General features: G+C 44.4%; 1 protein-coding gene across 2 annotated transcripts in view; it reads left to right on the top strand.

Moving 5' to 3' along the window:
* Positions 1–15,283, top strand: part of LOC123756444 (uncharacterized) — a 19,163-nt gene extending 3,880 nt beyond the window's left edge. The window contains exons 2-12 of one of the 2 annotated variants that reach the window (XM_069331272.1): positions 4,405–4,568; positions 6,413–6,552; positions 7,599–7,749; positions 8,769–8,963; positions 9,179–9,538; positions 9,945–10,037; positions 10,253–10,384; positions 11,264–11,453; positions 12,188–12,279; positions 13,191–13,360; positions 13,505–15,283. In XM_069331272.1, coding sequence (XP_069187373.1) covers positions 4,407–4,568; positions 6,413–6,552; positions 7,599–7,749; positions 8,769–8,963; positions 9,179–9,538; positions 9,945–10,037; positions 10,253–10,384; positions 11,264–11,453; positions 12,188–12,279; positions 13,191–13,360; positions 13,505–13,658 — 1,839 coding nt within the window. In that variant the 5' untranslated portion in view covers positions 4,405–4,406 and the 3' untranslated portion in view covers positions 13,659–15,283. The remainder of the gene's footprint in view (positions 1–4,404; positions 4,569–6,412; positions 6,553–7,598; positions 7,750–8,768; positions 8,964–9,178; positions 9,539–9,944; positions 10,038–10,252; positions 10,385–11,263; positions 11,454–12,187; positions 12,280–13,190; positions 13,361–13,504) is intronic. The other variant, XM_069331273.1, reaches the window with a different exon arrangement.
* The last annotated feature ends 817 nt before the right edge of the window (positions 15,284–16,100 follow it).

Genomic DNA, 16,100 nt, shown 5'->3' with positions numbered 1-16,100 from the left:
CTAGGGGGAGCCAGTGTGGGTAGGTTGGTGGGGTCCCTGAAGGGTGGGGGGGTCTGGTGATGGGGGTGGGGATGAGGGAACGCTTTTTGGGGGGTAGGAGGGGATGGTGGGGAAGTTTACTAATTTACGTTCCGGTTCTTGGTCATTGAAACTCCTTCAATGGTCAGTCAGACTACCACACTGATGGTCAGTGGGCAGAGAGACTACCACACTTCGTGTTCTTCTTAACCATTCAGCCAAGACGCTACAAGAGTCAACGGCGAAATTATTTGGCTTATTACACGAGGATAAACGCATGGAACCGCCTACCCGCCGAAGACGTATATGTCAAGACATTTTGACTCCAGTTCAAAATTTTGTTGGAGAAAATCTTCATGAATAACGAACGGACCTTTCACAAACCGCCGGCTTCCTGTCCCCGTCGTGGTCACTATAGAAAAATGGTAAATTCATTGATGATGACCGTATAGTGAACTGGAGGATGATGAACGGTGTTGAACTCCTCCTACCTTCGTTACCTCACCTACCCATAGGGGTCACAATATCATCTTTCCACTTATAAGTCAGCCATAAGAAACACTTCAGAGAAATATTCCTCGGCTACCAAGTATTTTTTATTAAGTTTATTGAAATATTGTATATGATGGGTTTAAACTGGTGTATTTTGGTGAAGCTTGGTGACTATCTTATATACTGTACAGTGCAGGCGATGAGTCACAATAACGTGGCTCAAGTATGTTGACCAATCGACTTGAGAATGGTCCAGGACGGACCGAAACGTCGTCGTCACTTCACCTTCTAATGTGTGGTCTGGTCAACATACTGTACAGTGTTTTAGCTCAAGAAAGCCGTTGCTTTGACGTCTGCGTTCATTTGTTTAGGTAAGCTTTAGCCTGGCGAAGCGGAGACATTGTGGTAGTAACCAGAGCCAAACATGTTCACATCTGCTTGCATAATTATAGTGCTTTCTGAGCACCATGGGAGAGAGAGAGGGGTAGTGTGGTAGTGTAAAGTAAATCTGTAAAGTACCTGTAAACATTTTTTATCAATTTTACTGTTAATTTATCTAAAACAAAAATTCTGTTAGTTTAAGGACTTGCCCGAAACGCTATGCGTGCTAGTGGCTTTACAAGAATGTAAATTCAACTTAATTTCTGTATTCTTTGTTAATCCCCAATGTACCTTCTTGTATATAAATAAATAAATAAATAAATAAATAAATAAATAAATAAATAAATAAATAAATAAATAAATAAATAAATAAATAAATAAATAAATAAATAAATAGAGGTGGTGAAGGGGAGTCTGGTGGTGAACCACTTCACCATCAACCGCTTCACATGGCCTCTGACCCCAAACACCGCCCATAACACTGACAGTTACTTACAAGATGGTTAGTTTGTCGCCTTAGGCGTGCCAGCACCTGGAGGCGTGCTGACGACCGTAGTGTTCATCTGTGTTTATGATGCACTTGTTTAGTTGAGTTGCTGCTAACGTGCAGCCCTCGTGTGTACTCCCATCCGGATGCCTGCCTCATTGACGGTTATGAGAGCGTGACAGGCACAGCTGCTAGTGACAAGTGGGAGTGAGTGAGTGACTGGGAAAGTGAGTGAGAGCATAGGGGGGAGAATATCTACACTAATTATTACTCGCCCAGCCGGGAATTTCCCCCGCCCCTCTAACAATTGCCATACAGTCGACGGAGACAGAGAACCAGGCATACCAACCCCATCAGTAGCGGGCCACAATTAAGGTACTTTCCTTCATTAGCTTGTGCGCATCTGGCTTTCTAATTCACGCTCCAGCGAAAGGAACTCTAGAGAGATCACTACCTTTCTCTTTTTCTGCCCACGCTGCCTTACACACGCTAATATTCGTGATTTAATTGTGCGACAGCTGTGAGGCTCTTTTTCTTGGGGACATAAGAAACATTCGAATAATTCATCCACCACTAAGTTACTCAGATGCCAGGCTGCCCTCCCTCTTGCGCGCTCTCTCTCTCTCTCTCTCTCTCCTCTCTCTCGCTCTCTCTCTCTCTCTCTCTCTCTCTCTCTCTCTCTCTCTCTCTCTCTCTCTCTCTCTCTCTCTCTCTCTCTCTCTCTCTCTCTCTCTCTGTATGTCACGCAACTGCTGCGACGACCTCGCTCATATACTTTCAGGGAAAGTAAAGAATTATAATAATTAGTTTTTAGTAGAGAAAATGATATTGACATGGCCTACTAAGCCAATGGTGCACACACCTGAGAGTGCGTGTCTGCGTGTTCATGTGCTCACCTAAATGTACTATCAGTCGAAGGCTGTCTTCTGAGCCCCGCCTAGCCCACTGACGGTTGTTTAATGGAGTGAGAAAAATCCCAGGACTCTGAGGTCATTGGTCCCAAGTTGTCCCTCATTTCTATACTCTCAATGATAGTTTTATTTTGGGAGAATACCAGGTCAAATTTGGTTGAGAAGTCTCTTTCTCTCCTTCACTTGTTCTCTGAGACGCACGTGTTGTATTAGGAAGTTGCTTTCTGCTACTTCGACCGGCTTAATCCTCTAAGACTCTTCCCCTTCTAGTGAGTTCCTTGCTTCCCCAGCCATTCACGGTGAAGGCTTGCGATGATTGGGCAGTTTGTCTGGGGTTTGTTCTTCTTGTTGTTTTAGATTCAGGTCCTCAGAACACAAAGTTGCAAGTAGCACGGGCTATGGAGAGCCCGTAGTGAACTTACCTGGCACAGGAGCGGGGCTGTAACTGGTGTTGTCTGGTCGTGGGCATGTGAGCCTCATAGAGTCTCATTGTCTTATTCATTTTTTTTGTCGTTTGTCACATTTACTCTGTTGTGAGCACAAACTTCCGCGTTCTGAACTGCATCTCAGTCGTCCATATTTTGTGGAGAAATATATTTTGTTTAAATTAGCTGGTTACGTTGTATATGCCTCCATAAGTCTTGCCTTTAAGACCTCGTCCCAAGTCTTGACTCTTGTAGTTGTTGTTAGAGCTGATGTCTTTTTATTTGAGAAGGAAGGGACGGAAGAGGAGGGAGGGAAAGGGTGGAGATGAAGGGAAGAGAAAGAAAAGAAGCGAAGAAGAAACAACAGGGGGAAGGAAAGAAGGAAGACAAAGAATGAAAGGAAAGCATACCCAGATGCCAAGGGAAGACCACTGCCAGGAATGACGGTGAAAGTTTCGCTTGGAATTTGGCCAGTCTGTCTGGCCCAGGCGCTGTGTGAGAGTCCTCTGGCGGAGGTACAGGTGAGGGCATGGTGGCTGCTGGGTGGGGGAGGGCATGGTGGCTGCTGGGTGAGGGAGGGCATGGTGGCTGCAGGGTGGGCTATATAAGGCTCTAGTTCGGCCGCATCTAGAATATTCCCCAGTACCACTACACACCATAAAGAAAACTAACATGCAGAAACTGTAAGCAGTACAGAATAAGGCGCTAAGGAGAGCAGCAAAACACCGTCCACCATATGACCAGACAATCCAGGAGCTCCACGAACTCTTGAACATACAGCCACTAAACATCAAACTGCAGCACCAAGCCATCAGGGTGTAGAACACCATCGAAATGTTAGAGGACCCAATGTTATACAATGGACTCACAGAAAACATCAACCCCTAAGAACACTTAACGGTAAGAATATTGGTAAGGTAAGGTAATTAGCGGGAGAAAGCGCCAAGCTATTACGACTATATAGCACTTAAAAGAGGTCAGGATAAGGATTTGGGATGGGACGGGGGGGGGGGGAGGAATGGTGCTCAGCCACTTGGACGGTCAAGGATTGAACACCGACCTGCATGAAGCGAGTCCGTCGCTCTACCGTCCATCCCAAGTGGCTGGGCTAAGAATATTGGTAAATTATTGACCATGCCTCGTTATTGCACGCGGTTGTTAGACACGTATATCACCATCCCTCCACGCAATGATCTTCCCAGACACTACTCACCACGTTCTCGCTGCCTCAAGATTCCCTGAACAAGAAATGAAGTTTCTCATTGTTCTTGTCAATCATTATGGACAATGGGAGTTCTTTGTGTATTAGTGAGAGCCAACTTCTCCAGCACTGCTCAGAGAAAGGTCATGTTGTGTTCTCAACAAGCCAGCGAGTGTTGCTACTGCACCAACACCCTCCTTGTCTGCTACCTGGTTCACTTAAGATGTTTGCGTAGCGAGTCCTCGTGGTGGTGGGCCCCTGGGAATGAACAGGTGCCGGATGAGAACTAAATAACCAATTCACGTGTTTTCATATAATTCAGAAGGCTGTATTATCAAAAATCCTTTATTCTATAATAGACCTGTAGGTTTTATTTTTATCTTTAGAAAAATGTGTGACTTATTATCGTTTTTTATTATTACTTCCCGAGTGTGTTGTAGCGTACAGTCATGATGTTCTCCACTCACTAACAGCCCATCTCCTTGCCAGTCATGAAGGTTGTGTTGATGACTGCGGCTTTAGCGGTGGCGCTGGTGTCCGGCCGCTCCCTCGACACGCCTGAGGAGGGCACCAAGCAGCGCCCAGTGAAGGGCGTGGCCACGGTGGAGAGGGTCGGGCAGGCTCGGGCCCTACAAGTTCCTCCTCCCGTTCAGGTACTGTGGCAGGGGCACCTTGGCGAGGACGGGCAGGGCTCCTCTCTCTCTCACACACTCTTCACAACACCTACTTAAGCATTGACTTGCATGCAGATTTATAAAGCACTTGCTGGCAATAATATTCAGCTTCTAAAGCTTTATTATTTATTTTCACAAATAGTATACAAGTGCAGACCTAGATAAATTGACTTTTATCCTCAAACTTTATATGAATGTAAATATGTGAGTGCTTTATATTCAGGGTGTCACTACTTGGGTTATTATGAAATAACACACATATTGGTATATGTATTTAGTAATTGTACCTGCAGGATCAGACTGTTAGTTCTTGGACTCCGTCTTTATAGGTCTCCCGACCTATTGTTTGTCCATTGGTATGTTGTAGTGCACATAGGAGCAAGCAGGTGATATGGTGGGCGTGTGAGCACTTGTAGAAGCTGTGGTGTTACAGTAGTACAAAACACAAGTTACAGCCCCGCTCCTGTGCCAGGTAAGTCCACAACGGGCTCACCATAGCCCGTGCTACTTGGAACTTTTTGTTCCAAGTAGCGAATCTTAAACAACAACAACAGAGGTACAAAAGGTGCCGCCCACAGCAACCTAGTCACTATACCTGGCCGACGATCAATTACTCCAGGTACACAGTAACTAACCAGTTGGAACACCATTAACTGCTGTCACTGCCTCTGGCTGCTGATATGTCTTGCTTCATCTGTCATTCTTAACAACTGTATTTCCTGCAGTTGTCTTTTAATAGAATTGACCTTCGTAGCAGCATCTGTTCCTTCCTTATATCTGAACATTTTCCTGTAGTCGGCTCTTGATATTGCTGACGTTTAAGCAAGATTTCTCAACTTGTATATTCTTATTAAACACACACATTCTCTTTACATCTCATGCTGACATCCAGGATGTAGGTCCCAAACATATTTGTAAACAATGGTTGTGTAGGACATATTGTCATCACTTTCCTTCCAGTAGACAGTAGACATCCTAACTATTTGTACTAACTTGTCCATTCTAAGGAATGAAGAACAATAATTGTATTTATTATTTAAGTTGCTTATGTCATGAATCCATCCCTGTCTTGTGTGGCAGTGAACAATAGAAAGTTGTATTTACAAATTCTTCAACTGAAACATGCATAATATCTGATGCAATAGAATGTAACCTCATGAAGTATGTATGTGCTTCAATCTTCACTTTAGGCCTATTGTCTTGTGTATGATCCTCTGTCCTGTATGACAGTGAATACCACCTCACTGTAATAACACCTAGTTGAATTACTCAGATTAGGCAACATTGTATATTTTTTTATGAAGATGTTATTACTAAGTGAATACACCTTGACAGTATTATCCAATATATTGAATATAATGGATACATCTCTCATCACTATTTAAACTTTTGTTTTTACATATAAGTTTCCTTGTTTTTTCTGTTAATATGTATTTGCAATTGCTAATTTATCACAGACGAGTATTAATTCTAACACAACCCTCTCCCGTTCCCCTCCACCTCTCCCTCCATCCATTCTCTTCCCTCCCACCTCCCTACCCCTCCACTGCCCTACTCCACTAATCTTCACTGCCACTTCTTTACATTCAAACGCGTATAAAACCTGATCCCACGTCATGGCATCCTTGACCTTACCTTTACTCTACTTCCTTCTTATTATTACTGTCTCTCCATGACGCTGAACCGCCCGCCTTCGCGGTGACCTTAGACCCACAATCCGATGTTCCCATTTGTCAATAAATCGAAATATTTTAAAAAATTGTCTCTGCCATGACGCGTTCTAAACATGTGGATGACCCGTGTTAACCTGGGGCGCCCCACAGGTGACCTCGGGGGTGTTGACGGTGAAGGGCAACAGGAGGGAGGGCCGAGTCATCGAGATGGGGGACGATGGTATCCCCATCATCCACGGGGTCAGGGTCCCTGATGACCCAAGTGATGTCCACATATACAGGAATGCCAGGTACAGTGCCCAAGTGACAGGTTACATATGTGTTAGTATTGGCAGGCGAGACCGGATGTAAATATGTAGTTATGAGGGGTCCATTATGTAATATATAATGTGCATAATTAGTACGTTGAAACTCCATGTTATATTACCAATGAGCCTAATATGAGCAAAGTACCTTGCATAGCTGCAGTGCCTTGTTTAACCCAAGTCCTAAATATAACCTCACTCTCTAATACAACTTCAGGTTCACGTCCCATGATCCGGAGTTATGTAAAGTCACAGTTCCTCTTTCCATGACTCCGGTTCCTTCTCAGCCATAATCCCTCACTAGTCCCTTACTAGGGCCTCACTAGGCTCTCACTAGGCCTTCACTAGGCCCTCACTAGGCACTCACTAGGGCCTCACTCGGCTCTCACTAGGCCTTCACTAGCCCTCACTAGGCACTCACTAGGCACTCACTAGGGCCTCACTCGGCACTCACTAGGCCTTCACTAGCCCTCACTAGGCCCGGATATTGACGCAACCGCCGCAGAAATAATCTCTCACAGACCCCGGTCTCTTAATAAAATTCTTGGTCAAAATGTTGTTATCTCTTAGGCTGTGACCAGCTTCACACAGTATTATATATTTCACTGTGATGGTGTCCGTTAATACTAGTATATGCCACTTGTAAAACTGGCAAGAATTGAGGTCGGCGTACACATTGTTGAAGCCACAAAGATGTGACACAACTGTGATTAAAATAACTTAAATGGAATAAAGATCTTATATATCAAAATTGTTGATTGGAATCAGTTTGTGTAATATGATAGCTTCGTGGCGAAAGAACAAATTCGTAAGTTTGAGTAAACAATATTTTTGTCATTAGTGTTCTTATTTATCTGTCCTACAAGTTCCTTAAGGATGCTCTTGTCTGTCTGTCTCCCACGTTCCTTTGTGATGCTGCATCTTGTATTTCTTTCCATCCCAACAAAGTGCTATCACTGTTTGCAAACAGCAACAGTTTCCTTCGTCACTATGCTCACTCCTTCCTGCTCTGTCCTTCCGACCCGAAACAGAATCGTCAATAACAAGCTGATGACATTAGAAGACGAGGTCAAAGCCAACCAGGTAGAGGGCAGGTCAGTGGACAGGGAACCGAACCGGCCCGCCGCAGGCCGACAGCCACGAGTGCTCAACCATGGACACCAACCTGCCTCCAATTCTGAGGTGGGTCAGGCGCTTGTTCCTAGGCTCTAGTTGTGACCCAGGCAAAGCACGTCTCTTTACGGGCTCACCATAGCCCGTGCTACTTGGAACTTTATGTTCTGAGTAGCTGAATGTAAAACAACAACAACAGCATGTCTCTAGTTCTGAGGTGGGTGAGGTATTATCAAGAGCAAGGCTGTACCTTAGACCAGTGGACGACAACAGTCCTCCGCTACTAAGGTGGGAGAACTACAATAGTTATGCTCATAATGATAGTGGTATTGTCTAAATGGCTGAGGAGCAATATGGCATCAGTATGTACCTTTATACACTGTGACGTGTCATCAATGCCTATAGTGCTTTAATATTCCCAGTGGACACAAGGTTGTAATTACTAGAACATCTGGGTGACAGACGAAGCCAGGCGTGTGATTGTCTTCATGTGATAATATAAATATATGTTCTATGTAAACATTTTGAGACCCTATGTAATATTTTTTATGAACGCAATATTATTTTAATTATTGTTAATATTATTATTTATTCCAATTATTATAATAATTATATTATTATTATGGTGTGGTTCTAGAGAACATTTGTGTGGCAGGAGTAGCTAGTGTTGAAGGTGTTCTGTGAGGCTTGTCTTGTCATCTCTAAGGAGAGGACAATAACGCTTGGATACGACAGTTAATTTAACTGTAGAGGAATAAATTAGTTATCTTATGAGCTCCGACAAAATATACACAAAATATATTCACAGTAAATTAATGTGGGAATTATTGCCTGAAAATTCTGTCCAAGCACTATCTGATTTAATGGAATAAAGTAAAACACTGAAGTTATATGATGGGTAGAAGTAAAGAGCTTGATTGTCCGCACATAACCCAGTGTTCGTGGTGGTGACAGCTGAGTATTAGCAGAGAGGAGCACGCATTGAGGACCAGGTCAAGCATCACGCTTGACCTGGTCCTCAAGGTGATGCTTGACCTTGAGGACCAGGTCAAGCATCACCTGGTCTCATCCCGTACTTACACCTGCAGATGCTGGGAGGCTTCAAACCTTCGTCAGGAGTGGTTGGAGCAATACATCCTTTGTCCTCCACGGAGACCACCAACAACACTCTCCCTTCCAAGTACCCGGACTTCTACTACAAGGGCTACTACGACAACAAGCGGGCCGGGGTGGTTGCTGAAGCATCAGTTGAAGACGATAATATTTCTACATCTTCTGAGCAGGTGAGATAATTATTCAATATTCATTTCACTAAGGCGAATTTGTTTTCAGAAGTTGATGACTTAAGACTGCACAATCGTAAATTTTTTGTATATATGAGTACACAGGTGTGGCCACATTAACATGCTTCACATATAACTACGTAATCACGTAAAGGAAAATTAGGCTGGTTTTTGTATGCATGTATTGCCAATTCAAGCTAGTCCGTCGTTATCAGGTGGTGAGCTACAGCTACCTGGCGGCACCGCAGGACACCTCCCCCGCCAGCAGCGACAGGAACGTTGTGTATGGCTCTGGGTCAGCAGCCAAGCCTCCGACACGGGGTCTAACCCTTGTGGCTTCTCCCACCCTCAGCAAACCCACCAAGACCTCATCAGTCCTGAGCACCTCTCAGACAAACACCCTCCCCGTCGGCTACTCTGCTCCGTCTACCGTCGTCGTCCACAGCGACCCTCATCGACTGGAGATAACCTCGAGGTCGTCCCAGGCTCCCGCCAGCCCCACCCCGCCTCGCCCCACACGAACAGTGTTCTCTGCCAACCCCGGACACTTCACCATCAAGGAGTCCACCTTCCAGGTGACATGTTCTCTCTTCCCGCGATGCCTCATCCCTTCTTAATTAATTTTTTATTTATGAATCGGTTTAGAAGAACTTTTTACAAAGACGTCCACTGTTGCCTATGGTTCAGCATCTTTTAATGCAAATGTGTCTAAGTCATAGTTTGTGTTCTTATACGCGGTGCGCCGTTGATGTTCCTTAGTGACCTTCAAGTATGACAAATTTTCATAAACATTAACATGTTTAAAAAAAACATTACGACGTGTACATAATAAATTTAATTCATGCCAAAGTTTCTATCGTCCAATACAACATGGCCGCTGTGTCTGTAATATTTATCATCGTGCGTGGGAAGGCACGTTGCTGACCTGACTTGACTAGTGGCTTGAGTGGTGACCTGACCTGACCAGCTCTCTCACTGCAGGCTCACCCCGGTGCCCCGGCCTTCACTGTGCCCGTCCCGGTGCCCACCAGCCAGGCCCTGCTCCAACACCCAGGAAAGGACACGGCTAGCCAGGTACCTACACATGTTGCAACCCGTTCTCGCACTTATAGTCAATATTTTGCTTATGAATAAGTACATATGTGATACACTAATTTATTGTGAATATTTGAGTTTACCTGGAAAGCTGAATAGAAAACCACGACCTCATATCTTTACGTAGCAACTTGATTATATTTTGATTGTTTGGCGAGTAATGACACTGACTTCCTCTCTTGTGACGCTATCAGGCTAGTTCCGAGGTGACCTACCACGCGTCTACCTACAGCACTTACGACCACTACCAGGAACCCTCCACTAAGAAACCAGCCTACCAGAAGATGATGGAACCTTTCAGGAAAATGGGCGAGAGATTCTACGAGGTAAGTGGACGAAGGAAGAACTGCATTAGTTTTGTCTGTGTGCTGTCAGCAAGGTCCCGCGGTCCGAACTGACTGTCAGCAAGGTCCCGCGGTCCGAACTGACTGTCAGCAAGGTTCCGCGGTCCGAACTGACTGTCAGCAAGGTCCCGCGGTCCGAACTGACTGTCAGCAAGGTCCCGCGGTCCGAACTGACTGTCAGCAAGGTTCCGCGGTCCAACCAAATGACCCATTTGATTATGATGAAACCATGTGCACTGGGTATGCGCTGAATGATCATGAATTTGTTTTTACTTTTGGAGAAAGTAAATTTCAGGGTAAACTTAACCATATATCTATTCAGTGATATGTAACGAGAACGGATGTGTATGTGTGGGTGTTTTTCAGCGTTGTTTCCAGTGTTAGCATTAATGGCGACGTTGTGATGTAGTGTAAACAAGAGTTAGTGGTGTTGGAGTAGTCTGAGCTAGTGCAATTGAAGTGTGCTAGTGACACGAGGAGCTTACTAGCGCTGGGAATGTAGCGTAGTGTAGGTAATTCCGGAAACATTCATGACGGACTTATACTGATTCAGGGATAACACCAAATCCTACTTTATGTGGTAAAGCCTGTACAAAGAAAGTAAGAGAAAAATCTTTATATACATCTGTTTGGTATAGCCATCTGTTTGGTATAGCCATTTGTATGGTGTAGCCACCTGTATGGGTACACTTGAATGGGTACATTACCTGTATTGGGTACATTACCTGTATTGGGTACACTTGAATGGGTACATTACATGTATTGGGTACACTTGAATGGGTACATTACCTGTATTGGGTACACCATCTGTATAGCTACACCTGTGTAGCTTCACCACTTGTATACTGTTTGGTGCTGCAGATGGCATCACCCGTGTTGGAGCCTGTGATGAGCGCTGGATACAGGCTGTCAGAGCGACTGCAGCTGTCACAGAGGATGAACAGCCTCTCTGACACCCTCAAGCTGGACTCCATGAACAAGTACCTGGGTCGGACCGCCGAGGACGACAGCCTGCCTGTGGTCGCCGGCGCGGCTGCCGTTACTGCCTTCGGTGCGTGCCAAGCTTCCTCTTTCTCCAGTGCACCTTCAGCTTTTCTCCATCTTTCTTGACTTGTACTTTCATTATCTTCTCGCTCATACGCTAGTGTTTTTCTGCTTCTTAGTTCTTTCTCATTTTATCAATTATGTATTTCAGTTAATAATGTGTTTCCATGTCTACTCTCTTATTCATAGTATGCCTCCTACCCCAAACTTTCCTTCTCCCCCTCTCTTCCTTCATTTCATGAGCAGCTAGTGAGAACATGGTAAACAAATCAGTTTCTAAAATATTTAAAATGAGTATTTGTCCCCCATTTCTGGCCAAGCCACATATTGTTTATGAATCGTGTTTCATATCCCGTTAAGTATTGTTTATTTGCAATGTTACATGTTGCATTATAACCTATCATGTTTTATTTGATCACATCTTTATCTTGCCCCCTGTTGTCTCTTGTGCTTCTGCTCTCGGGCTGCTTTTGACTGTTAACTCTGCCCCCAGGTCTGCTTTTGACTGTTGACTCTGCCCCCAAGTCTGCTTTTGACTGTTGACTCTGCCTCCAGGTCTGCTTTTGACTGTTAACTCTGCCCCCAGGTCTGCTTTTAACTGTTGACTCTGCCCCCAGGTCTGCTTTTAACTGTTGACTCTGCCCCCAGGTCTGCTTTTGACTGTTGACTCTGCCCCCAGGTCTGCTTTTAACTGTTGACTCTGCCCCCAGGTCTGCTTTTAACTGTTGACTCTGCCCCCAGGTCTGCTGGGACTGGCCATAGCTGCGGCAAACAACATCACCTTCCCTGGCAAGCGGTCCATCGACAGCCCGTCACTGGAGTTCCTCGACCAGGTCAGCCAGCTGCCTAATGGGTGATGCAACATGCTCTAATGAGAACGGTATTGCAGCTGCCTAATTGGGGATAAAATATGATATAATGGGATCGAATTATCACACCTAATAGGGATACAACAAATCTAATGGGACCAATACTATGGAGGTGTAATGGAAGATTATTAAAAAGGATCATTATTACGGCAGTTTAATAGAGAATACATAGTAATCTAGTACGAGCCTACTAGTGTGTTCTAGTGAGGACATGACAGGACTTAATAGGAACAATATTAAAACAGCCAAATGATGTATATACAGCATGATATAAGGGAATAATATGGCAGCCCTAACGCACACTCTGGAGTGCGTGTAGTCGTAGCTAGGCTAGGATGTATGAGGCTAGGATGTATGAGGCTAGGATGTATGAGGCTAGGATGTATGAGGCTAGGATGTATGAGGCTAGGATGTATGAGGCTAGGATGTATGAGGCTAGGATATATGAGGCTAGGATGTATGAGGCTAGGATATATGAGGCTAAGATATATGAGGCTAAGATGTATGAGGCTAGGATGTATGAGTCTAGGATTTATGAGGCTAGGATGTATGAGGCTAGGATGTATGAGGCTAGGATGTATGAGGCTAGGATATATGAGGCTAGGATGTATGAGGCTAGGATATATGAGGCTAAGATATATGAGGCTAAGATGTATGAGGCTAGGATGTATGAGGCTAGGATTTATGAGGCTAGGATGTATGAGGCTAGGATGTATGAGGCTAGGATGTATGAGGCTAAGATGTATGAGGCTAGGATGTATGAGGCTAGGATGTATGAGGCTAGGATGTATGAGGCTAGGATGTATGAGGCTAGGATGTATGAGGCTAGGATGTATGAGGCTAGGGAGAATATAATGATGAGGGTGTGTCTGCAGCTGGTGGAGGAGGCGCCGCTGGGGGAGCCCACCTTGCTGCACCGCTTTCAGGAGTACGCCCCGTGGGTCGGCTCCCGCTGCTCCAGGAGGATCATCTGTCACCTCATGACCTACGCTTCTGACGACTTGCTCTATTCTCTTGAGAAACGGCTTGACACTTTCCTTGGCATGTACGTATATACTCCTGAACTATGCTACTACATATATATAGTTATACTTTGTTAATTTGTCACATAATTTTGGCGGAGCAACAAGTGTATCTAGCCTGCTACCAAGACTACTTCACCCCCTAATGCTTCTGTGACAACCCTCAGGTTGAATCGTGGAAGTGATGAAGAACCCTCTCTCATGCACGTAGCAGATGACGTGATGAGAGCCGCGCATCGAAAGCAATGCGACGTGTTTGCGTGTGGAGGAGACAACACGGGCTCGTCCCAAGTGTCGAGGGGCGACTCTGGGCCACAGTAAACTTTTCCCTACAGAATGGCGTGTTCATTAAGTCAACCGCGTTTGGGGAACATTTGACCTCGGGAGCTGCAGCAGGACGCGAGGAACCCCATGATTCTATTGGAGTTCGTGAAGAAACCGTCTCGTCTTCTCCATCTCTGTAGATCAACGGTCCACTCAGGCTGCAACTTCCTTCAATTTTCTTCACTGCTTCCAGTAATCATTTGTAACAAAATAATTACCATTCTTCAGATCGAGAGAGTTGCGGCCAAAAAATGTACTAATAAAATTAGCAATTTGATGATAGATTCTAAAGTAACCATTCAGAAGCTAACAAATTGTGAACAATTAGACAATGTTAATTTAATCATTACTGTCTTATTACGTCTTTAAAACCATAGATTATTTAGAATAATATTTACAAACAGCTGTTCCCTAGCCATGTGATGGCTGACGGATCTTATGCCATCACAACAGGCCATGCTGGGAGCCATATTGTCTTGCAGTCTATTTTTGGAATGATTTTTCTGATATACGAGCATACCATTGTCAGGCATAGTTTAGTCTATTCTAGGCCTCGCACCGAAGTGGAAGGTATACCCGCGCGTTAATCTTAACCTGTGAGTAGACTCAACTCTGATTAATCACTCTTCCCAAAGGACAACAGAAATCATAAACTTGAGTGTACTTATACGTCTCCTTGCACCTGATGTCTCTATTTACCGAAGAGTAAACAGATACTTGGGAGTTTGGCGACTGTTGTGGGTTGTAAAAAAGGAAAGGACAGTCTTGGCCTAGGGCTACCTTGATGAGTTTATGTGAAACTATTCACCATGAGGTGTACCATGATTCTAAATGTTTACATGTACTGAGAGGCTACTTTGGTCTTGACAATCTCTGTTCACGAATAAAATATACCTGTGTGTTTATCATTAAGAAAGTTGCGGCCTTGATAACTAGCGAGGTATTACCTTAATGTATCAGTTGGGTGTCTCGGCGTTCAGTATATATTTACATTAGCTAAGAGAGAGTAGTTAATTGCCCTTAGTAACCGACTGTTGTGCGCTGAGACGACCTCAGTAACCGATAAACCCCACTGCCTCGTGAAACCTCTCCTCGGTGGACGCTGGAGCCGGTGTTGTTATTTCAGATTCAGCTACTCTGAGCAGTAAGTTCCAAGTAGCACGGGCTATGGTGAGCCCGTAGTGGACTTGAATGGGAAAGGAGCAGGGCTGAGCGGAGGCGGTGGGCTTCTCCGCACATATATTGTAATGTATAATAAGCAAACAAACGCTGGGTGTATATACGCTAATGGGTATATATGCCGGTATGTGAAGTCATAGATTTTGTTTGTTAAATTGTACATTAATTTGTGTTGTGTATGTCACACTGCAAGTTATGTCACATACGGTACTGTGAGTGTTGAGCTAGCCTTGTTCCAATGGTGTACTTGACTGGACACAATCTACGATAAAACGGTTCGGAGACATGGTTCGAGTCTCCTAGAACCCAGGTGAATGGACCAATCTACGATATTTATATATATATCCCTCCGGTTATCGTTATTATATAAATAAGTTATTTGATGGCATCTTATGTGTTAATTGTTATATCGGCTGGTACCGTCTTTTTTCATAAAAGAGTTTTGTAAATTTGTGTTTCTCTACATCCTTTTTATAATATATATTTCATAATGCATAAATATATTTATCAACATGAACAAAAATAATAATAGTCCATATATACTTCGTCTACCGGAAGTCCTGTGTCACGAATATATGTACTCACCTAGTTATGCTTGCGGGGGGTTGAGCTTTGGCCCTTTGGTCTCGCCTCTCAATCAACTCTCAGGATGCTTCCATCCTGAGCTGTGGCTGAGAGCATGGTCGACATAAGCATTGACAACACTCCTCTTGTACCTGTCTGGGCAGTCACTATTGAGGCACACTAAACTATGTTTGTTTCCTTAGTGTAGACTGCAGTGTAGAAGTCTCCATTCCTTTCCATGACTGTTACATCCAGAAACATGTAAAGCTGGGAAACTGCCCTTTCTGGATGTAACAGTCGCAGAAAGGAGTGGAGGCTTCCACACTGTAGTCTACACTAAGGAAACAAACATAGGAATGTGCCTCAATGCCAATAGTGACTGCCCAGACAGGTACAAGAGGAGTGTTGTCAACGCTTAAGTCGACCATGCTCTCAGCCACAGCTCAGGATGGAAGCAAGTCGATGAAGAACTCTGTAGGGTAAGGCAGTTCCTAGTCAACAACGGCTTCTCTAACAGTTTTGTTAAAGATATCATAAAAATAAAGGTGAAACGCCATGCAACCTCTGAAGAGTCAACCAACACAACACTTGTACCCCTTATTAGACTATTTTACAGGAACTTCGTTTTGACGGCTCATAAAACAGAGGAAAGGGTCCTGAAAGATATTGTTGATAGGAACGTTATCCCTACAGACA

The sequence above is a fragment of the Procambarus clarkii genome, chromosome 25 (assembly GCF_040958095.1).
Source record: "Procambarus clarkii isolate CNS0578487 chromosome 25, FALCON_Pclarkii_2.0, whole genome shotgun sequence".
In the NCBI taxonomy this organism is placed as follows: Eukaryota; Metazoa; Arthropoda; class Malacostraca; order Decapoda; family Cambaridae; genus Procambarus; species Procambarus clarkii.
This window is presented reverse-complemented; position numbering and strand designations above follow the sequence as displayed.